The sequence below is a fragment of the Mauremys mutica genome, chromosome 10 (assembly GCF_020497125.1).
Source record: "Mauremys mutica isolate MM-2020 ecotype Southern chromosome 10, ASM2049712v1, whole genome shotgun sequence".
Classification (NCBI taxonomy): Eukaryota; Metazoa; Chordata; order Testudines; family Geoemydidae; genus Mauremys; species Mauremys mutica.
In genome coordinates this window covers 44,301,400-44,325,602 of record NC_059081.1, presented here as the reverse complement: position 1 = coordinate 44,325,602, position 24,203 = coordinate 44,301,400, and the positions used below count along the sequence as shown (strand labels likewise).

The following is a 24,203-nucleotide window of genomic DNA, read 5'->3' as shown; positions in this document are numbered from 1 at the left end:
GGGGAGCAGAGCAGGCTGGGGCTGGGTCACTCCACTTACCATGTGGTGAGTGCAGGCCTGTCCCCTGCAGCAGTCCTCAGGGGAGTGGAGGCGGAGCAGGGGCAGATCAGGGTGGGGGCTTTGGGGAAGGGGTGGAGTGGGGACATGGCTGGGGCCTGGGGAAGAGGTGGAGCAGCATGTAGCTATGCAGGGCACCAGGAAATGTGGTGCCCAAATTCCCTGGTGCCCTATGCAGCTGCATACTTTGCATATAGGTAAGGATGGCCCTGGATAGAGGCAGAGCAGGCCAAATTATATTCTCTGCTACATATATATATATATAGCCCTATTTTCACGTTGTACATTCCCTGAGAACCTATGCATCCTGTTTGCATGCTGTGAGTTTGTATAGGTTGGCAGAGAGAATATAATCTGAGTGCAGTGTAGGTGAGGCCTGCAGATCCTCTGGTGCCATGATGATGCATGAGATAGAAAGACCCAGATGTGTGTGTGGCTGGCCATTAGGAAAAGAATCTTATCAGTGTGACACTGTAATACTATAATTACTTTCCATTGAATTCAGTGTAAATCCCAAGGACTAGATTTATGGAGGGAAAGTTATTCAGTGTTCAAGCATGCAGAGAGAGAGCGCCATGATAGTACAACATTCATGCTTTATTCCTTCCTGCTCTGTCATCAAGCTTTCCTGAAAGTAGAGTTCTCGAAGTTCCACCTAGACCAGGGGTTGGCAACCTTTCAGAAGTGATGTGCTGAGTCTTCATTTATTCTCTCTAATTTAAGGTTTCACGTGCCAGTAATACATTTTAACATTTTTAGAAGGTCTTTTTCTATAAGTCTCTATAATATATAACTAAACTATTGTTGTATGTAAAGTAAATAAGGTTTTTAAAATGTTTAAAAAGCTTCATTTAAAATTGAATGAAAATGCAGAGCCCCTCGGACCGATGGCCAGGACCTGGGCAGCATGAGTGCCATTGAAAATCAGCTTGCGTGCCACCTTCGGCACGCATGCCATAGGTTGCCTACCCCTGACCTAGACGTTACCCTATACACAATTTATCACACTATACCACCTGTAGTAAGAGGAGGCCCTGGGATATAAACCTTGGTATCAGAGGCCCGGTATGAGGCCTAAGGCCTGAACTAAAGTAATGGTCAAGACTTTGCTAACATAAAGCAAAGTTAAGCTGTGAGCCAGAGGTAGGCCCTGCTCACAGAAGCTGGCAAGGAAAGGGCTAATGCTGCAAGAAGATACGTACCTAAGAGGTACTGAACATTCACATACTTGCACATTCCACACAGATAACAAGGAACAGGCTGGCCCATCCCAATGACAGGGGCAAAAGGGTAATATGATGGATAGAGTTGTTTTGATCGAACCAACATGTACAAGGTGAGAGGCGGCACCTTAATACGTAGAGGGGTTGTACCTTGCTACGTGGAAGGGTTGCACCTCAATACGTCAGGTGTGATGTGTAACTTGTTTGTACCTGTGTATAAGAATACATCCCTGGGGCGGTGTCTTTGTCCAGCCGAGGGGGCAGTGGAAAGTCCCGCCACTGATTGAGCTGAGTCCATTGCCAAGAGGCACTTTCTCGTAGTAGGCCCTGAATTAGGCTAAGAAACCTATAGGGAACTGCAATTGTGTCAAAGGTCGCAATAAACCTAGTCGACGTGACTTTGCATCTTACTAGACTCTGTGGTTATTGGGGGTTCTCGTCGGGTCTACTGTGTCAGCTATCTGCGCAGAGCTGGGGCAGCACACAGAGGGAACACACGCACGCAGCCGAGTGATATCAACATTGGAGAAAGCAGAGCACCACACCGGTAGCACTCTGACAACACCACCCCCTATTGGGAAGCTGCTATAGCAAAGGGAATTTTTTTTTCTGGAGAGGAGAGCTTTCCAACCCACTACTGTGGAGTTTTGTGTACGTTTTGGTGAATTTTAGGTTATTTTCTTTCTTGCCTCTATTAGAGAAACCATAACAGCCAGCAATATTAATGCACTATTACCAATGTTCAAAATAGCACCAATGTTCTCAAATCTACACAGATATTGGATATGTGCCTGATATTAGAGTGCAGTACAATAACAGAGCATAACGAACAAGGTCAGCTCCCAGACTGCTGCACTGGGCAGCAGAGTATGGGGAGGAGGTGACCAGCCCTCTCTGGAGAAAGAAGTGGTTCGGGACTGTTTAGAAAAACTGGATGAGCACAAGTCCATGGGGCCGGATGCACTGCATCTGAGGGCGCTAAAGGAGTTGGCGGATGTGATTGCAGAGCCATTGGCCGTTATCTTTGAAAACTCATGGTGATCCGGGAAGGTCCCAGATGACTGGAAAAAGGCTAATGTAGTTCCCATCTTTAAAAAAGGGAAGGAGGAGGATCCGGGTAACTACAGGCCAGTCAGCCTCACCTCAGTCCCTGGAAAAATCATGGAGCAGGTCTTCAAGGAATCAATTCTGAAGCACTTCGAGGAGAGGATAGTGATCAAGAACAGTCAGCATGGATTCACCAAGGGCAAGTCATGCCTGACTAACCTAATTGCCTTCTATGAGGAGATAACTGGGTCTGTGGATGAGGGGAAAGCAGTTGACTTTAGCAAAGCTTTTGATACAGTCTCCCACAGTATTCTTGCCGGCAAGTTAAAGAAGTATGGGCTGGATGAATGGACTATAAAGTGGATAGAAAGCTGGCTAGATCGTCGGACTCAATGGGTAGTGATCAGTGGCTCCGTGTCTAGTTGGCAGCTGGTTTCAAGCGGAGTTCCCCAAGGGTCAGTCCTGGGGCCAGTTTTGTTCAATATCTTCATTAATGATCTGAAGGATGGTGTGGACTGCACTCTCAGCAAGTTTGCAGATGACTCTAAACTGGGAGGAGTGGTAGATATGCTGGAGGGTAGGATAGGATACAGAGGGACCTAGACAAATTAAAGGATTGGGCCAAAAGAAACCTGATGAGGTTCAAGAAGGACAAGTGCAGAGTCCTGCACTTAGGATGGAAGAATCCCATGTACTGCTTCAGACTAGGGACTGGGTGGCTAGGCAGCAGTTCTGCAGAAAAGGACCTACGGGTTACAGTGGACGAGAAGCTGGATACGAGTCAACAGTGTGCCCTTGTTGCCAAGAAGGCTAATGGCATTTTGGGCTGTATAAGTAGGGGCATTGCCAGCAGATCGAGCGACATGATCATTCCCCTCTATTCATCCGAAGAAGTGGGTATTCACCCACGAAAGCTCATGCTGCAAAACGTCTGTTAGTCTATAAGGTGCCACAGGATTCTTTGCTGCCCCTCTATTCGACATTGGTGAGGCCTCATCTGGAGAACTGTGTCCAGTTTTGGGACCCACACTACAAGAAGGATGTGGAAAAATTGGAAATAATCCAGCATAGGGCAACAAAAATGATTAGGGGGCTGGAGCACATGACTTATGAGGCGATGCTGACGGAACTGGGATTGTTTAGTCTGCAGAAGAGAAGAATGAGGGGGGATTCGATAGCTGCTTTCAACTACCTGAAAGGGGGTTCCAAAGAGGATGGATCTAGACTGTTCTCAGTGGTACCCGATGACAGAACAAGGAGTAATGGTCTCAAGTTGCAGTGGGGGAGGTTTAGGGGATATTGGAGGAAAACTTTTTCACTAGGAGGGTGGTGAAGCACTGGAATGGGTTACCTAGGGAGGTGGTGGAATCTGCCTCCTTAGACGTTTTTAAGGTCAGGCTTGACAAAGCCCTGGCTGGGATGATTTAGCTGGGAATTGGTCCTGCTTTGAGCAGGAGGTTGGATTAAATGACCTCTTGAGGTTCCTTCCAACCCTGATATTCTATGATTCTATTCTATAAACATAAATAAAATTCCCTTACAGGCACAGACTGGGCTGGGGTGCAGCTGAGTATTTGCCTGGTGGCTGCCTAGTCTGTTAGACCCCTAAGCTGCTCTACTCCTACATGACTGTGCTGAGCGCATGCCCTGCAAGCACCTTCAGACACCTTCTGCAAGAAAACCAGAACCTTCCCTCCTAGCGGCTGCTGCTTGAATTTTGGCCGGGATGGAACTCAGCTGAACAGGCACTCTGTCTTACCAGCAATTCCCCCACCCCACTCCACGAGACCCACAGACCTACTTATTGTACACACTTACCAGAGCTGAGACAATCTGAGTGGAAGCAAATGGATTTATTTATTGAAAGGAAATTGTGGGGTGGGAGGACAGATGGACTTTTGAGGGGAGAGGAGATGGAGTTTCATAGCAGTGTGTGAAGGAAGATGAATGTTTGCTGGGGAGGAGAGGTGCGCACCGGAGAAAGGAAAGCAGAAGAATTTGATAGAAATCATGTATGTGTAGATATCTTATATTTTAAACAGCTTGATGATGTAAACTTTTGAGGGTTGCTTTAAAAGATTTGACCCAGGCTGGTGCTAAGCCTGCTAATCCAGCACTGATCACCTACTTTAAGTTGTGTATGGCTTATTTTGTCATCTTCCATTTTTTCTCCCCTCCCATCTTTGATTCATGTACTTTCATCTTACTCTTTGTTTCTGCTCTCCTTCCTTTCTCACTTTCTTCACTGCTCTTTGCTTTCTTTGAAAAATAGGGTCACATTTCCTCCTATTTTTTCCGTATCCCATTGGCCTTATTCTTATGCTGTCTACCCTACTTCCTCTCTCACATTACATTGTATAGTCCCACTTAGATCCCTTCTTCTGTTCTCTCTGTCCTCTTATCCCTTCTGTATTTCATTGTTTATCCTTCGTTCGCTCTCCTCTTGGCATAGCCACCTCTTTCTTATTACTCTCTCGCTTATCAAGTCCTCCCCATCCCCACTCCATGGTCCCTTCTTTTCCTGACTCATTGGAGTTCACCCTCTCTCTAATTCCCTGCTCCCCTTGGGAAGATGTTACTGCCAAGGATGAGACAAGTGGTGAGCTCCCTCTCTTCCTCTGTCCTCTATATACTTCCCTTCTCTGTTTTCTGAGGACTGCTGCTGCCTCAGCCATTGTTGAAAGGAAGAGTGGGTACCTCTTACTCTGCCCACTGCTCAGTCATAGGCGGCTGCTGGCTGGCAGTCTCTTCCCCCTGGCTTCTGCAGGCCAGAGTGACAATTTGGAGGAAGACAGCTACAGCTGGTGGCTGGGAGAACATTTGCTGTGAGTTTAGTGCTGGTGATATATCCCCACAAGATTCTTCTCAGGTAAGAAATGCTCATGGGTGCTCAAAAACCATGGGCCTGTGAGCTTCTGGGCAGGTCCTAAAAAGGGGAGTTTGCAACTTTTCCTAATTAACGTTGAGTATTCCCACCACAAAACTCTTAACCTGAAATCAGTTTTACGTTTTGAAGGCAGACTCCAGCACGCAAAAGGTTAAAAATGAAAGGTGAGATTGGCAGTGAACTTTGCAAGCCCCGAAGGCTTGCTCTGCCCCCCTCCACAGAGGTATTTGGAAGCTGAACTATCCTCTCACACTGATCGCTCCTGAGTGGGGTTGATGTATACTGCTGGTGGGCGGAAGGAGGGCGCAGTGTGGGGACCGGTGTCAAGCTGTCCTCTGCACTTACCTGCTGTGTAGTTAAAACAGAGGGTGCTGAATTCCAGTGCCATCAGTCTAGTGGCTTTCACAGGTAAGGAAATATCAAAGCTGGGCAAACAGAGAGAATGTAAGGACATTCACTGAACAAATGTAACAAATTATGCCAAATCTGAGTGCTGTCATCCTTTCCACTGTGTTTTGCTGTAATGCAAACTATTTAAAAAGGTATAAAATATATGAAGTGGTGTTACAAATAAACTGCAGGTGTATTGCGCCATTAAACAAACAACTCAAATCTTCACAGTAAATACAAGAGAAAATCATTAACAGGGTGGCAAATTGTAAATTTTTTTATAGGAATGCAGGTCCCCTATGCTGAGTCATCTGAGGCTACATAAAGATTTCCTATATCAGTGTTGCCAACTACTACTATTCAAAAATCAGGAGTTAGGTCCCCCAAAATCATGAGACTAGCTTAAAAATCATGAGAATCTTAAAAATAGGTATTCTTTTTATTTACCTTCTGGGGTTGGAGCACTCTAGGTTCACGTTTTCTAGCTCTTCTCTGCAACCATATAGGCTCAAAACTTAAATGTAAGTGTTCTATTGAGGATTGGGTTTGGATTTAGCCTGTCCAAAACTATGTCTGGGTTTGTGCTAGTATCAGTGTTAGCTGTGGGTTACAGCTGGATAGTTTGATTTTTAAAAATAAAATTACCAGAAAAGGCCAGAACAATAGAGCATGTAATTAAAATAAATAAATATACTCCCTCCTTCTCACCCCCCGCCCCCGGTCACCAATACTGAGAGCTGATGTGAATAGTTCCACATACAGCTGAGAGCTGATGTGAAATAGTTCCACATACAGAGGTTTATACATTTTTCCCATAGCTGTCCTATAAAGGGACAAGCTGACTTTAATGGAGGCATGCTGATTTATACCAGATGAGGATCTGGTCCTAAGACTATTGATTTTCTTGATGGATTTTTTTAAAATAAAACAATTTTATTTTTCTGAGAACCTTCCTGACTTGGTTGCTTTAAAAAGAATGTTTTGAAGCAGAAAAAATTGGGAGTGGTGTCTGCTCAGGCAAAAGTTCCATCCACAAACCCCAAACTGACCAGGAAATGTATAAACACTGTACATGTGTGTGACTGCCACATCATCTCCAAAGGGACTTGGAGAAGCAGTACTAGTGGGCATTGACTGCCACGTCCTCTTCTCCCCCCCCCCCATACTTTATGCGAGTCTAGTCCAAGAACAAATGTAAACATCAAAACAACAATATGTGGCTTGTACTCGTTATAACCAGGTGAGAGAGTTTTTTGTTTTTAAAAATATGAAATCTTCCCTATTCAAATGGAGCTGAGGAGGTATATCTGTCAACAGGACTCAGACTGATGGATAGCTGAGGGAACAATTCCCATAGTAAGCTTTTAGTAGAGCTTAATAAATGTAGGGCCATGTTTGGACCTCACTTGCTTTGGTGTACCTTGGTGTCACAGCCCCGGTCAAGCATCCCCTTTTTGGACATCCACCAGGTTGCTGTGTCTGGACCCACACACTGGGCCTATGTGTTTTTTAAGCTCCCCTTCTTAACTGGATAGGCTCCAGCCACTGACTGTAGTCTCACTGGAACATTTCTTTGGACAATCTGATACCCACAGACAAGTGGAGGCGGGAGCCTGCAGCCCAGCTGCTTTAGACTGTTCTGTGGGAACTCCATTAGCTTAAGCACACCCTTGACCAGTTCTGCACCTTGCGGGCTTGCTGGGTCTACAGCTTGACTTTTCAGGGGACATGGAATAGCTGACCCAAATAAACACAGACTTTGCAAAAGGATTTCTGAAACAATTGCTTTTTATTTTAGACAGCACAGAAGATATGCAGATCTAGGCAAATTAAGGAACACCTGTATGTGAATCCCTGTCTGTTTCCCCACCACTCTTGGTAGTCTTTGGGATTTGAGTCTGTGTCCTTTGAGAGTTGTAGATCCCCTCTCCTGGACTTCATTCTCCCAGGTCAGGCTTCGCTTTTGAAGCCTGGAGTCTCATTCTGTGACCCAAGCTGTCATTGTTCTCCAATTCTGGCTCATCTGGCAGTCAAAAAGGTCCCTGTTCCCTCCAAAATCCTGTCCCTTTGTTCCTCTGATTCCTTCTGTGTTTTTTAAAGGGTTGTCTCAACACCTCACTCTTTGTTGCCCTTTTGGGGAGATTTCACTGCTCCTTTTGCCCCCTATCTGTTGCAAGTGGGGTGGAATTGGTTCTCCTAACCTTCAGCTGTTGCATTTTTCTAAGATGCTTCCATGTGAATGGAGGGTATTCAGGTTAATGACTCCCCTGTCCCTGGTCTGGGAGAGATGTGACACCAGCCCTGACAGCCAATGGCCAATTCCACAGGCACATAAGCTTTCAATTATATATCAGTTTCATACAAACAACCAGAATTCATAACCTGTACATAGGCTCTCCAAATTGTCACCCTTGGATTGACCTCACTTGGCTTCAGTGGACTACTCTGAATTTATACTGGTGCAATGGAGCACAGGGAGAGGAAGGGATTGGGAGCCTTAAGTCTTTTCTTTATATAATCTATACTTTCTATACAGATTTTTGGCTTTCTATTTCTCTAAGATCTTTCTCTCCATCATAGAATATCAGGGTTGGAAGGGACCTCAGGAGGTCATCTAGTCCAATCCCCCGCTCAAAGCAGGACCAATTCCCAACTAAATCATTCCAGCCAGGGCTTTGTCAAGCCCGACCTTAAAAACTCCTAAGGAAGGAGATTCCACTACCTCCCTAGGTAACCCATTCCAGTGCTTCACCACCCTCCTAGTGAAAAAGCTTTTCCTAATATCCAACCTAAGCCTCCCCCACTGCAACTTGACACCATTACTCCTTGTTCTGTCATCGGGTACCACTGAGAACAGTCTAGATCCATCCTCTTTGGAACCCCCTTTCAGGTAGTTGAAAGCAGCTATCGAATCCCCCCATATTCTTCTCTTCTGCAGACTAAACAATCCCAGTTCCGTCAGCATCGCCTCATAAGTCATGTGCTCCAGCCCCTTAATCATTTTTGTTGCCCTACGCTGGACTATTTCCAATTTTTCCACATCCTTCTTGTAGTGTGGTAATTAGAGCTAATTATTATTGTACAGTCTATGCACAAATAGTCCGTCATGGATTTCAATATTCAATAAGGATGCCAGCAGAAAACAGTCAATATTTTTTTATTGCATGTATGTTTGAGCTAATCTTATTCCTTTGCAGAAGTTGCCAAACATTCAAAAATAAGCAAACATTTTAACCGCAGGTTAAAAAAATATATAAAATCTCCTCACTTATATTACTTGAAAGGAAGTATGTTACATATAATGAAACCAATACAGTACTCATGTAAGCAGTCACGATTTCACTGAAATCGGTGAAGTTGAACCCACTTACACAAGGGCTGATTTTGGCTCATCACTGATCTTTTTCTTAATATTTTTGCTTTAAATATCTGTGTAGCAAAATATTCTGGGCTTTGTGCATATGTAGGTATGTGGGGTGGAGGGTGGGGGAGTTTTATTCCTTAATATGAGAGAGATTATTATTTTCAAACCAAGTTCTGGACAGACACATTTAATATATACCACTTAAAAAGCTTCAGAGAAGTGACCTAGTTTTTCATGATTTCGTTGCTTCACAGTCTGAGGTGGCAACAGCTACTGACAGTCTCTCTATTGTTTGAGAAGTACTGTTCACCAATGGGAGTGAAGTATCATACCTCAGCTGCCCTAGAGTACAAGGCATGTTTCTCAACAGCCCATGCTCAAATCTTGCTCAAATCTTTAGTCAAGTCAAAAAAAGGAGTTTTTAAGGAACGTTCCCTTTGCTAAATCTGCTGTGTAGAATTTGCCATTCTGCTGAACTAACTGTAGACGAGAAACATGCTTCTGGGTAAGTAAAGCCATGTGGGAAGTTGTTACTTCTCTGTTTCAACTAACTATGCTTTTTCCAGCTCTATAGGAAGAGAAATGTATGCTATAGTTTGCTAATTTATTTTGAAGAGCAGTCCATTAACATAAATTGTACTCATTTGCTGTGGTTCAGGTACTGAAGTATCAGTTTAGGAAATTTTAGTCTCTGATTATTTAGTTGTCTGTGGTGTATTTCTTTCGGATGCTTTTTATCTTTGGCTAATGTATGCCATAGAGAGATAAAAATGCCAGAATCAGAATTTGAACTTTACTCTTGTTTAGATAGTAATTATGACATTTTCTGAAGGATGCTATAAGTAAAAGTTCTTGTTAGTGAGCCAGCTGTAAGTATTTTATATCTCAGATATTAACACATGTGTGTTTCTGTATGTAAAGTGTGCTAATGGGTAATTAAAAAAAACCCTATTACTTGATTGTTTAATAATGAACATCACTAATAACTCTTTAGAATTCTGCTGCAAAATCATATTGAATGATGATAGTATGGTACATAATTCTATTAATGGTAAGAGCATTTAAAATAAATAATGTCTACACTCTGTATTTTAGGAAACATTTTTAAGTTTAGCTAGTGAAATGTTAGTGTGTTGCAGTTTTCACTGTTCTGCTTGGCAACAATGTTAAAAAAAATGTGCAGGATGCCTTTCAGAAATTTCTGTGGGATGTCTTACTGAGTAGAAAACAGATGAATGCTTTCCTTCCAACCTGTAAATCTTTGTTTGTTTTACAGTTAGGAGGATTAATTTGTAGGAGACAGATTTACTTCATACAAGACAACCTTGTCTGCAGGAATGTTATTGGCAGTTTTTCCAGACATCTAAATAAATGTTGATAAAATGTTTCATTCATTGGGAATGTTATAAAACAGCCTCTGGTCTCCAGAAGCATTTTCTCATATGTGTTTGTGGCAAATTTAGATTCTCATGATTTAATTTGTTTAAAATACCCCACAAGATTTCCTGTCTTAAACTGTTCTTTCTTTCAGATCTGTTCTTTTACTAAAAACTATTTGTAGATCATTTATTGCATCATTTTTGGTTTACATTAACATGTTTTAACTTTTTAAAGGCAGAAAATTGTGTCTGGGTGATGTTTGGGTTTTTTTTGCTGACAGGGTAGCTAAATTGTTTAGATTTTAACAAAATAGGTTTGATCTTTGTGTCTATGTGCTACCATACTAAAAGCACTTGCCATTTCAAAATCATTTGTGCCCATCTTTTTATCACTGCAGTTTGTCTTTAACAGTGCTTATGTTTTCCTTGACATTCATAATGCTCAGACTTCTGCGCTAAACTGTCCAAGATTGTGTACAGTGACTGAATGATCATTTCAGATCTTTGCTTCTGTGTTACTGTGTATTCAAACACTTCCATCACAATATTTACATTATTGAAAGGAAATATATTTTATGGAAATTTTAATACAGTTGTCAAAATTCTGAGAGAACAGAGGGAGCACTGGAAAGTCTGCTTCTATCTTGTCAGTTTTTTCATTTCTAGATAGGTTTAACAGAAATGCATTAGACTCTTTCAGAATTTAAAATATGCCATCCTTTAGTGTGGATGCCACCTTCAGGATGTTCAGTTCAATATCACTGGTCATAATTCTCTTGCACTGCAGTTGTAGTAACAGTAAACAATATGCATGTATGTGTATACATGCATGTTGAAAATTACTGAGCTTGATTCAAGTGATAAGTAGTTTAAGGAATTTAAGGAGTTTCACCCTTGTCATCTGTTATAGTTTCAATTATGCTATCATATGAGGAAGTCAACAAAGCATGGACACCTAACATACACTAAAGATCATAGCATTTCATATCTTCAGGATCATAAGATTTCTCAGTGTATATATAGTACAAGAAAATTACTGAAACAAATTACTTAGTTATTTTCCTAGATAATCAAGATTTTCAGGGCCAGATTTTAAAAGACTCATATATGCACCCATTATGCAAACTGGGTAATTGTACTCATAAATATGTTGGTAAATAGGCAGTTACCCAACTGCATGTGTAATCCACACACCACCTGGGTGTGATGATCTGTCCTCTCTAATGGCATGCATTTAGCTCTAGAGGTCCCAGGTTCAATCCTGCCCGCCTGATGAACAGGTTCTGTCTGTGTTACGCATGCACAAATTTCCTGTCCCTTTGGTGACAGGTGTTCACGTTTGTATGAGCATCTGCAAATTTGACCTTAGGTGGCAAAAAATGTTGTTTCACTTTTATTTGTTGTAATACTAAAACTCTCCAAGTAAAGTTTAAGGTCATCAGATGCTGTAGTTTTAGTGAAAGTCAAAACATTTGGAAAATGACATTACACTTTGAAATATTAAGGTATTTTAATCTCTTCTGAATAAATTCAGGAAAGATTCATCTTGAGCTCTTTCTATCCAATGCTATAATGAAGAAACAACAAAAAGTAATCATTTTGGAAGTTAAAATGGCTTAAATCTTCTGGAGGGGAAAAAGGTTACTACTTAAATTTCAGATGAACGGAGTGTTTGTAAGTTCATCTGAGTCTTGTATTCATACCTGGTTTAAAATGAGACATGATGTACTGCAGTTTCTCTGGAACATTACATAAACGCCCTTGTTCTAAATCATGCAGTAGCTTGAAATATGCAAACAGAACTGAATGGAACCTTGCAGCAACTTCTCCACAAGCAGGAAGCCTAATATTTACACAATAATCAATAAGGCCGGGGACACAGACAAGTAGTAACCTCTTCTAGAAAACTTGGTTTAACTGGTAAAAGAAGGTAGGATCTCTTTTAAACAACAACTTTCTTATATTAGCTAGAGATGGGTAAAACCAGGGGATGGTTTCTGCAAACTTTGTTGGCTGAGATTTTGAGTTGCGGAATCAAAACCAGGTGTTGTTCATAAGTATGTTATGTTCTGTGTGGACTCGTAAAGCTTGTGGGATGGCGAGGTTCTGGTTTTTGATCAGTGCTCTCATTAACATGATCATAAACATTTAAAGATTATAACAGACCCGAGTCTATACCGACAGCTTGCCTTCTTTTGGGTAACATAGAATTGGAAGTTTGTTTCTACATCTTAACTCTTCTGCTTCTCACCAATGATTTACCTTTACCTGATCTGGCTTGTTTGTGGCTTCTATCTTTAAGGCCAAATTCTGCTCAGTTGTTGAGGAACGTGGAAGGGAGGATGCAACAGTGTCCATGTACAATTGCAGTCCCTTTGTTCATCTGAATGCAGGGGCTGATGCTCTCCCTTCTAGCATTCCCCGGGGTTCAAGATGCCTAAAAGTGATGATGAGGGGCAGGAAAAATGCTAGGCTGTGGTACTGACCACTGCTGAATAGTTATAACTGGGAGAGTCCTCCTCACAGTGCTCTCCCAGTCCAGTAAGGCTGCACATGATTTCCAGCACAGGCCAGTATCTATAGAGCACAGTTGAACCCTGAGCTTGTACAGTCTCTGTCATGGAAAAGACTCTACAGGCCTGATCCTAAGACTAACTTTGCAACTACCATGGAAGTTGTGAAGAGTTGTAGATGCTCAGCACCATTCAGTATTGGGCTATATGTATTTTTAAAAGGAAAAAAAAATCTTATGTGCAATTGTAACAACACCCTCCTCCCCCATCCTGCATCACCATCCGAGTTTGAACCTTGAGTGTTTAGCATTTGCAAAACATACTGTTACTAAAGACAGAAAGCTTGTCTACCCTTACCGTACTGCAGCAGTGCAGCTCCACTTATGCAGCGCTGCTGTAGCGCTTAGTGAAGACACTACCTACGTTGTGCTTCTCCTGTCGGCGTAGATACTCCACTTCCCCAAGAGGTGGTAGCTGTGTCAATGGGAGAAGCCCTCCTTTTCCACACCCCTGAGTTACGCAGTTATACTGATGTAAGTTGATAGTGTAGACCAAGCCTAACAACTTTAGCTGATAGCTGGAGAAAGCTGTTTTCTTAGGGGGAGGAAATGGGATATTAGATCCAATAAGTGGTTGGATAGGGAAGTTCATTGTGGCCTGGTTCCCCCCTCCCCAAGTTGGGGCCTCCTGTACTATATGGTGTCCCTCCTGGGGGGGGGCGCGGGGGGGAAGGGAACTGATGCAATGTGGTGAGTCCAATGGGTAGTTGTGGGGAGCCAAGGTCTGTCTGTCTCTCTCTCTTTTTTTCCCAGGATTTGGGAGAGTTCCTGCCCCTTTGGTGCCCCTACTAGAAAGGACCAAGTGCTGTTACCAGGAGTTTACATGGAGAGGTGTGGAGGGCCCAATCTGGCCTGGTCCAGTTCAGCCTGCCTCTCTTCACTACAGCTGCTCTGGCAGCTCGTTGGGTTAGCATGTGTGGTGGCTGTGGCATGAGCCTGACCTAGGGAATGTTCAGTGATTTTGGCATAACGTTTTCCCAAAGAAAACAAGAGAAGGGAAATGGCAGTTTTTTAACACTTTTTACAACTTCTCCAACTTTAGCTGTATACAATTTCATGAATCAAAGTAAAAGCACTCTTGTAGCCTGAACAGATTTTCCCCTGCCAAATATCAATGGCCTGATGTGAACAATGGAGGTTTGAGAGCTTCCCAAGGAAAAAGTGACCAGAATCTTTTCTAATGGAAAGTGTTAGGCAACCTAAATATGGAGTTGCTACCATAATTTTCTCTTCATTGTACCGCATATTCTCTTAAATTAATTCTGTAACTATTTCTCTCTCTCTCTCTCTCTCTGTGTGTGTGTGTGTGTGTGTGTGTGTGTGTGTGTAAATGGAGGCACTAGTGCTGCTCAGTTAAATGACTAAGAATTTTTTGAATACGGACAAAACTCGTTTTTGTCAAACCTCATTCTCAGAAATGTCCTAAACCATTTAAACTGAAAACTTCAATAAATAAAATAAAATTCAGCTTTAGGATTAGACATGGAAAGTTTCAGCCCAAATTTTGTTTTGCAAAGTTATAAGCAACTGAAAACCAGATCTTCTAGTGGAAAGTATTGCACAACCTTAACCATATAGGCATTGTTACATACACCACCTGTAATAAAGATACAAGCAAATGAGCAAAATTGAGATTATTGTGTGAAACCTAACTGAATTCCCTATTTTTTGGTGACTGAAATCTCAACTGTATCATGGTGTTTGTCAATAGTGATGTAAGCAGAGTCAGGATGAGCTCTACCCTGACATCTGATGGTAAATTGTGGGGAGTGTGGAAAGAATCTCAAGTATTTGCATTGGCACTCCCACCCCACTTAGCATAGAACACAGCAGCCTGGGATGGTTATTTTCACAGCTGTGGGATCCCCAATTTCTTTGTTGTTGGGGCAGGAGAAATAAAATGTTGTCACCCTGATTAAGTAAATGAGGAACTACAAAACTGTCTTATGATAAAGGGTTTCATTATCAACTAAATAGCACTTGCTAGACAAGGGACATGGGTTCCAAAACCCAGTGAATTGAGAGAGGCTGGGGACAGGTATCTGTACTTGGTGGTGCAGGCTCCTTGTGTGAGCCAGAAGCACCAGTTCCACCTATGCCTCTCTCCACTGTGGAATGTCGGAGTTAATTTTTGATTCCCTTAAGAATCTAGATACAGGTTACTGAGCTGAACTCACTTTGGACTAGTGGTGCACTGGCACTGGGTCTCCCCTATTGTGAGTTGAAATCACTAATAGCTGAAATCACTAAAGAGCTGGAATTGCTGAGCTGAGAGCACTGAGTACTGTGCTAACTAGTGGGGGAGCCTGAAGCTATACTGTGGAACAGAGCAGCTGGCAGAGTGGAGTGGAGCAGTTTGTGGAGCCACGGGCAGAGTGGAGCCGAGCAGTTTCCGAGGACGGCTGGAGCGGATCACAGGACAGCTGGTGGACCAGAGCAGCTGGCAGAGCGGAGCAGCTGTGGGACAGGTGGAGTGGCCCATGGAGCAAGCGGAGCGGAGCAGTTTGCGGGGACGGCTGGTGGAAGCAGAACCCCACGAAGAGGCAGGGCAGTTGGCCCCAAACCACGTAAGGTGCCCCTTTCTACCCAGGCTGGGGAGGGGGACCTCTGCAGGTAGACTCTCGAACTCTGGGGCTGCACTGACCTGGGACAGAGACTTTTGGATTGTGGGACTTTTGGGACTGTGGGCGATTTAGGGGTTGCTGGACTCAAGAGACCAGAGAGAAGGACACGGCCCAATTTCCTGGGGTGGGTCTTTGCTCACGGTTTGATCTATGAACTCTAGTTGAGTTATTTTCCCAATTTAATGCTTGTGGTTTATCTCATGTAATTAAACCTTTTCTGCTACACCAAGACTCTGTGCTTGCGAGAGGGGAAGTATTGCCTCCTCGAGGCACCCAGGGGTGTGTGTAAGATTTTCCCAGGTCACTGGGTGGGGGCTCGAGCTGGTTTTGCATTACGTTGTGGGGAAGGGACCCCTATGTATTGAACCCGGCCCTTGCTGCTATTGTTTCGGCCTGGCAGAAGGGTTACAGTTATTACCATATAAGAAGTGTGTCTTTGACACCCTGTTTCAAAGGTGATACTACGAGACCTTTCAAGCACACTCCATAAACACAGCCCCAAACATACACCCACCTTGCGCCAGATACTTTTTTTTAATATAACATGACTTTCCCTGATTGAGAAACATAGAGTCCTGCATTCCAGTGATAAATGTGGTTATGTGACACCCACAAATGATTCGGCATCTCACCAGAAGTTACTAGATGCTCTGGTGATCTTGAAGGCAAGGCACAATCAACCAGTGCGGATTTTTCTGCTACAGTGCTTCTATTTTATATTGTTTCCACTTGACATCCTTCTTGTAAAGTCATATGGGTGGAGTTTTGGAATAAAAAGTGTTCTTCCAAAGCTTTATTGTGCAAGTGAATTAAATATCTTAAGTGTTTGATTGTTTATAGACTTGTAAGTATTTAAATGGTAATTAAAACGTGCTCTCTTTTTGAGCAAATAGACATTTCAGCCATCACCCTTGATAAACATGTTTTGTTAAATACTCATCAATCTGGCATGTTATGTTGTTCTTTCTAGCTCAATAGGGATGTAAATGTGTAAGACTGGAGAGACAGAGCTTTTCACTGAACTTTTCTATTTTGTAATTCTCTTCGGTGCGTAGAAACCACACTGATACATATTATAAAAAGCCAAGATATATAGATAAGCACTCAAAACAACATATTTGTGCTAAAGTCCACAGCTGCATTGCTTCATCCCTGTTTGCTACAGCTTCATATTCGTAGCAACATTGCAGCAGGCAAGTAACTATATGTTGATCTATATTAAACTGATGTATTGTTCAGCTGTTCTCCTTCCCCTCCCCTTTACACAGAAACTTCCAGGACTGTGAAAAAGCTAGAATACATCAAATATGTAATAGAAACCTCAGGCTGTATTTTAATTTAATATAATTGTGTTTTAATGATTGTTTCTGAGACATAACAAATAAAATTACAACAGCAATTCCAGGCTCTGGGCCATCAAATTATTCCCAGAGAGCTATCCAAAAATGAATAATGGGACTGATGCTGCAAAGTAAGTAGTCCTTACTCACATGCATCAGTAAGGGTTGAAGGACTGGATTTATATTGGTCCAACCCTTGCTCTGTTTTATGAATAATATACCAAGCCACTTGATCCTCTGTTTTGGGAAGATATTGTACCATTCACTAATTTAAAATGCTGACTATGTAAAACCCATATTGTAGCCTCATTTTTTGCATTTTTCTTTATGCCTGAGCTGTCTTTGGAGTGTTTTGAAGTCGTTCAAAAATAGCATTGTCATTACTGATGTCTGGGAGAAGTCCAGTGTTTCAACTACCTGTTATTTATTTATAGTGCTTATTTCCATAAATTAGTCATGGTCCTGGATATCTGTAACAGCCTTTAAGGCCTGGAGGCCTGTAGCTGACCAGCCCCATACAGTTAGTCCTGCCTGCCTGCCACACCTGGGATGAGTTTAATGAGGACCAACTTGTATGGAAGAGCTAATTCCCCTATAAGAACAGCAGGAAGCTGCAGAGAGGTGAGGAGAGATTTAGGAAACTTTAGAGAGTGAAAAGCCCAAGCAGGGAAGATCCTCAGACCAGAGGATTTGCCTCAGCTAGGAAGGCAGGTAAGACCCTGAGACACCAGGGGAGTTTGGGGCTCTGGCCAGATTAAGGCTAAAGGGAAGAATTTTGTTTATTTTTCAACTTTACTAATAAACTAGACCCTAAGGAGAGCTGAAGTTATTGGACTTGTAAAAGTCTCTTTTGGAGTTTGAGTAACAGAGTGGAAACTGAGGTGAGGGATCGTTGGGACCCCTGCCCTGAGGCCGCAAGGGGGCTCCTGGAAGAAGGCTATTCATTGACCAGCTTCTAATTAGACTGCTTGTGGTAACAAGCACTACAGTGTGCCTAGTAATATTTTGCAGGCTTGAGCCATGTATCTTACTCAACTTTATAGAGTTGTCCTAATACTAAAACAGATGTCATTGTCTGTAGATTACTCACTCTGAGTTCACATTAACATTTTAATAAGTTTCCTAGGAAAAGTTGTATAGAGAAAATCAACTTTTTTGCAGCTCATATTTCTGTTGATTCAAATAACAGTAAATGCATTCTGATTTTTTTCATGAAATTTTACAGGCATGTATAACAAGTTAGAGGAAAGTAGGATCTATACTTTGAATATAAAACAATTTTTTTGGTCATTCTGAAAATGTTTCTATTGCATTTTAATAGAAAAATATGGAAGTCCTATGGTGGCTAAAAATTCCTTTTAATTTCTTGTGTACATTTAAACAATTTTGTCACTTAGTAAATACAGTCACTGCTTCATATTTCAGACAAATAGAATTCACACCCTGATAAAATTGTTCAGTAAAATTTATTTCTACATAATTTATCTTGCTTAAACTCTAGCTTCTTTCTTGGTACCTTTCTAAAGCCCCCAACACCACCATGTCCATCATTCTGCACATAAAATAGAGAAGTTAAAGAAACCAGTTCAGCCTTCTAAAGATAGGGATTTTAGTCTTTGATTCTCCTGTAGCTGCTTTATGCTATATCACTGGTGCAAAGTGGTTCTAAAGCTGGTGTAGCTAACCATGGAAGGACCCCCCTTGTAGAATAATTCTCTGGTGACACAAAGTCAGCATTTTGGCTCCTTCACCATTGTTCCTGTGACAAGTAGGGGTTGTGGCTCAGACTTTCTTGTATACTGGCATTCCCTGCTGCCATGAGTGGTATTGTAATTTAGAGCAACCTTTAGGCTACTTTAACGTATGCCAGCAGTCAGGCCCAGTGCACAGCCAGCATAGGAACAAAGTGGTTTAAGCCCCCATTTGCAGCCCCTCTCCTGACTTATGCTCTATACTACTCAGTCTATTAGAACCAGTTTATTAATTAAAAGCAGCCATGACTGAAAAAGGTCTGATGTACAAACAATATAAATAAGACAAAGGTGGGTCTTATTTTGTCAACATTTCCCAATTTGGAGTTGCTGTATGTGGGACCTCAAAATGGGAAAGCCTCTATTATTTAACCCTTTTCTAATACAGCTGCTTGTATAGGTACCACATCTCTACATGGCTGAATTATTCTCATTCTAAGTTGACTTTTCTTTCATGTAAAAGATTTGGATCAAATAGATTTTTTTTTCAAAATAATCTGTCATCTGTTGTCAGCAGCTTACTCTTGGATATGTGACTTCAGTAGAACACTGGCAGAAAGTAGACAAAGAATCAGAGAAATGATTACTTTGACAGATGGTATCTGAACATTTCACTACACACACCATTCCTCATTGCCTCACTGATCTGAAGGTTTCAGATTGCTTACCTCCATAATTTTTTGTCCTCATGTAGATCCAACCCATATTTTGGTTTCTGAAAAGATTAGAAAGATTCCTGATATGTACGTAGGTAATGAAACTTGCCCAGGGGTGGAACTGTTCTTGATTGTCCCTCTGGAAGGTAGACTCCAATCGTTTACCAGCTGGTGTGTGAGGAAACAATCTCACAGCCAGTGCCTGAAGTTATTCCAGCTGCCATGATGGGACACCATTGCAAGTCTGAAGGAAGTCTGCCACACTAGCTATTAGACCCTTTGATAGTCAAATAACATGGCAGACTTTTCAGGCTGAGGCTATAGCATGCTAATGTCTTTCATGCAGCAGCGGAGTCCTGTGGCTAAGATATAGTTGTACTGATATGTAGACTGGACTTCCATGTTCAGTGGTCCCTTGCAAGCTGCCTCTTTCTGCAAGAGTCAGTATTGGGAGGATTTAGCATCATAGACTGCACATTAAAATTCTGATGCCTCAGTCTTTTGACAAGGATTATAATGAGAAAAGAAACTAGCACAACATGAATCCCTTTTTATGACAATAACTGTAATGAATAGGATATGGTAAAGTATGATCCATTCTTGTTACAGCTCTTTTAAAAGAAATCTCGTGGTTCTCCTCAGATGTTTGTGTGTGTGTGTGAAAAACATTTTCAAAGGAGAATGTTGTTGGAAAAATACTAATTATCCATTGATGATGTCAATGAGTTTTTCATAAGATGTGTGGCTGCCTTTATATCAGTGAAGTGCCCTTGCAAAGTAATCATTATGAACAGATGTCAGAATGGAAGAAGTTATGAAAGGGAATATTAACTGTAGTTTTAAAAAGGAAACTGGAAACATAAAGGATGGGATTTGCAGAAGGTCCTAAAGGAGTTAGGCATCTGGATTGCACTGAAAAATCAATGGAATTTGGGTGCTTAATTCCCTCAACTTCTTTAAAACCTTACCTGAAGTGTTATACCATGGTTAGGAATTTTGTATTGATTTATGTATTGCCATTTGTATGTTTCTTTAACAAAGTCAACAAGAAGCTAAAAGGCAAGTTATATACTTACTCTTCAGCAGGAATTTAAAATACCAACTGAATCTGCAGCTACATTCCTTTGGGGTGAAAATTGGGCCAATGTTAATGGTTTAATACCTTAACTGTGCTAGTAGTAAGGGTGATGAACCAATGAGTCATATTTTGAGCATAAAGAATGTAGTGTAGCACTTATTTAGTATACACGTATTTACTTTTGGGCATGGGAGGGGATATACTGTAGCTGTAATGGAACACTAGGGACCACCAATGCCGATGTGGCATACGCTTCCAGATTTCAAGGTTCTATCCTGTACCTACTACTCGTTTGGCTGTGGACTACGTAGGGGACCACTTTTCAATCTAACACTGCTCGTTTATCAACCAGAAGACTTCCCATTGAACTACACAGGTGGAAGAGACCACACTCAAAAGTTAGCACAGGAACACCTGCATAGCAATAGGCTAAAGAGTCATCCATAAGACTTTAAATTTCTTGTGAAAACTGTATTAAAATTTTAAAAAGTATTTTAATGGTATTGTTTTGTTGTAAGGCAGAAAAACCAAACATTACGTTGTAATTCATGGTACTGTACCATATGTGTAAATGCCTGCCAAATTTGAATGCAAAGCTCAGCTTCCTTCTTTACTTCACAACTCAGCCAGGACATTTAGATAGTTTTACACTTTATTCAAAACGTCATTCAACCTAGATTTTCTTCTATATTGGCCTTAACAAGCAAACATTTGAAAGCAGCTTGAAAATCCAGCATTACTTAACAGTACATTTTTTTATGTTCACATGGTTTGCCGGGGCTAGAGATTTAATCAGATGCCATGGATTTGGGAATGACTTTACAATGGATAGCTTTTTGTTTTCTGATTTTATTTTAAATGGGAGAAAACCCAGTCAGCTTGCTGCTGCTACCATTAGCAGCCCTATTGTGGCTTCAGATACCACAGAGTAAGACTCCTGCCTAAATGTAGTCATGTCTTAGTTGAAAAGTAGATAGAAATATCTATATTGTTTCTAAAAATAGTTGTCCTATTTCCTGAAAAAGTCCACCACCAACTCCCAAACTAGACAGGTGGCCACATAATGGAAGAAATAAGAAATGTCCCAAACTTGGTTTGATGGGCAAAAGTTATGATCTCTTAATAAGCTTCTTATTACAGTGTCATGCTCATAGCAAAATTTCTCACAAATTGGTAGCTAATGGAAAAGAAACTTATTTTTTCTTTTTGGAGGCTGTCTGTTAGGGGTTTTTGGTTTTTTTAAAGTATATAAGGAGGAAAGCCTCAACAGAATGTCTAATAATAATAATAAAAAAATTAAACTCTATCTCCATGTATGTATTTATTTAAAATCTAACCAGACAGTTCTGGGTAGATGTACAAAATCTAAAAAGATCTATAATTTTTTTGTTTGGACTAATGTCCATAACTAAGTCCTTGTCTACATTACACAGTTTTGTGTGTTGAAAAAAAGTCAGCTTTTGTTGACAAAATGGTGGAAGTGTACATAAAATTGCTCCTCCTGCTGATGTGACTCCCCTGCTATGCTGACATAATAATACTACCTCAACAAGAGGCGTAGGACTTATGTTGGTGTAGTTAGGGTGACACAGCGTCAGTATAGACACTGCATTCCGTACATTGGCTTTTGACTGCCATTCTTGTCAATTTCATCGCTCCGCTGGATCCCACACCGGGGCTTCTGCCCAGTTTCCATTCTAAGCCGGGCTACCACCTGTGCTGGCTCCCTGGAGTGGCCCACTAAGAGCATGGCAGCTGACCGGAGTCCGGGCGCAGATCTCACCACTGGATGAGAGAAGCCCCAGCTGGCTTCCCCGTCACTCCCAGCTAGGAGCAGGAAGCTGAAGGAGCCATGGGGGAGGAGCAACTGGGCTCCTGGTGGGGAGCTGCATGGAGCTGAGAGTCCTTTTAAAAGTGTCCTGTGAGAGCCCCTTTCTCTCATAACATCCAGGCTCCTTTGGCAGATGACAAAGGGGATCAGCTTCATCAAGTGATCCAGTTCCCACACCACGTGATCCTTTACTTAGTTACCACCTCCCTTGAGTTCAAACTGGAAAAAGTGGTTTCCTCTAGGTGACAACCAACTCTTTGTCCAAGGGGGCTTCCATTTGAATGGATGATCATTAAACTTTAACAACCTACCCTTGTTAGACATGCAAGGAATTTCTCCTGCTACCATGTTGTGGGTTGTAGCTCAATATGGTGGCAAAAGATAGCAGAAAAGGCAAGCCAGACCCTCATTCAAAATGAAGTTTGCAGTCTGACAGTGATACACATGGAGAGTCCCCAGTATCCAACAGAATTCATAAGCTGTACATAGATTCCCCATGCCAACAAATAATGGGAGAAAAGAGAATGAGAAGCCAGTAAAGATAGGAGGAGAACCTGGTCATGAAACCATAAAACCATGAAAGCTATAAGTACTGAGCAAGTGAAAGACAGGAGAATGATCACCAGTGTTTTAAGACATTAGAGAGATCACAAGGGGCAAGAAGAGAAAATTACTCCTTTGATTGAGCTAGGAAATGAGCCTTTGTATCCTGGGTTAGGGTGGTTTTCATGGAGTAGACAGGGTAGACATCAGCTTGGTGGGGGACCAAGGAGTTAGAGGAAAGGTAGCCTAGCCAACAACTTTTTACTAGTATTACTATAATTTATGCAAGATGATATATTAAAACACTTTTAAGAGAGTCATTTGCAATACTTTATACTGAACATTTAATTTCCTTTAATATTTAAATATTTTCATTAACTCTAAATTATTAGGACCAAGTCCACTTAAAATTTTTATATTGATTTCCATGAGAAAAGAAGCTAGCTTAAATGTATTTCAGCAGGAGTACAGTAACTGCTGACGCTCCAGTTAAGGGCCAGTTAGCATTCCCACTATAAATCAGTACTTCTGTATCAGTAGCCTAATGCACTGCTGTGCAAGGAATCAGTTAGACCTGTGAGAGTGTATCTCAGCTGGAAAAGTGTTATGTGACTAGCTTGGTCACTTGCTCTGTTCTCTTCTCTCACTGCTGAGGTTAGTAGAGTTAATCCTGATTTACACTAATGAATGTGAGAAGAGAATTAGGCTCATGGTGTTTTCAAACAATAACATGAGGAAACTTACCAACAGTGTTACCCGTCTCCAGAATGTTTCAGAAATCCATATGAGATCTTGGAGGACTGGTTTTAGGATTTAGATCTCTGATTTACCTGAAAGATATTTAAAATCTCATGATTCTACATGTGAAGAGATTCAAGAGCATACATTAATTCTTCCAGGGTCATTTGCAATTTGTGCTCAGTAAACTGTTTCAAGAGCTATCTGTTTCAGACAGTAGCATATAGTTAATACAAAACTTTTATTAAGAACTCCTATTGTGCAACAATAATTCAGCTTTTCAGGGCCACCCACACAAAAGTGGAGGGTATATAAACCTCCAAGATGAGCACTCTTAGAGGATGAGAGATTACTGTTCAAGGTGGCTCTGAACTCCTTAAACACCTAGAGATAAACATTTAGAGTTCTTTTATAATATGCCAATCACTGTAATATTAATGCATGGAATCATAATTAATATTTATAGTGTCTGATCCACCATGGAAGTGAAATGGATGTCTGTAGAAGTTGTGTGTTGAGCAAAGGTAGTACTGTATATAGCCTTCTGTTTAATACACCTCTGAGAAATACAGTTGGTTCATTTACCAGCTTTAAATTAAGACCATTTAAAAATACACAATAACTTTGCACATCCCTATTTTCCCATACATTTAAATGGGAGTTTCATCTTGAGTCCTGCATTGCACAATGGGACTGCTGAGAAGTATCCATTCACATTCTTTA

At 41.5% G+C, this 24,203-nt stretch overlaps 1 protein-coding gene across 4 annotated transcripts in view; it reads left to right on the top strand.

The window, feature by feature from the left end:
• ZNF385B (zinc finger protein 385B) overlaps nucleotides 1–24,203 on the top strand; it is a 242,038-nt gene that overhangs the window by 78,889 nt on the left and 138,946 nt on the right. The window contains exon 1 of one of the 4 annotated variants that reach the window (XM_045032915.1): nucleotides 4,320–4,339. The exons of 2 other annotated variants lie outside the window; for them this stretch is intronic. Coding sequence is in view for 1 of the 2 variants with exons in the window: in XM_045032912.1 (XP_044888847.1) it covers nucleotides 9,464–9,473 (10 nt within the window). In the remaining variant the exon portion in view is untranslated. Of the gene's footprint in view, nucleotides 1–4,319; nucleotides 4,340–9,290; nucleotides 9,474–24,203 lie in introns of those variants that run through there. One more of the 4 variants, XM_045032912.1, reaches the window with a different exon arrangement.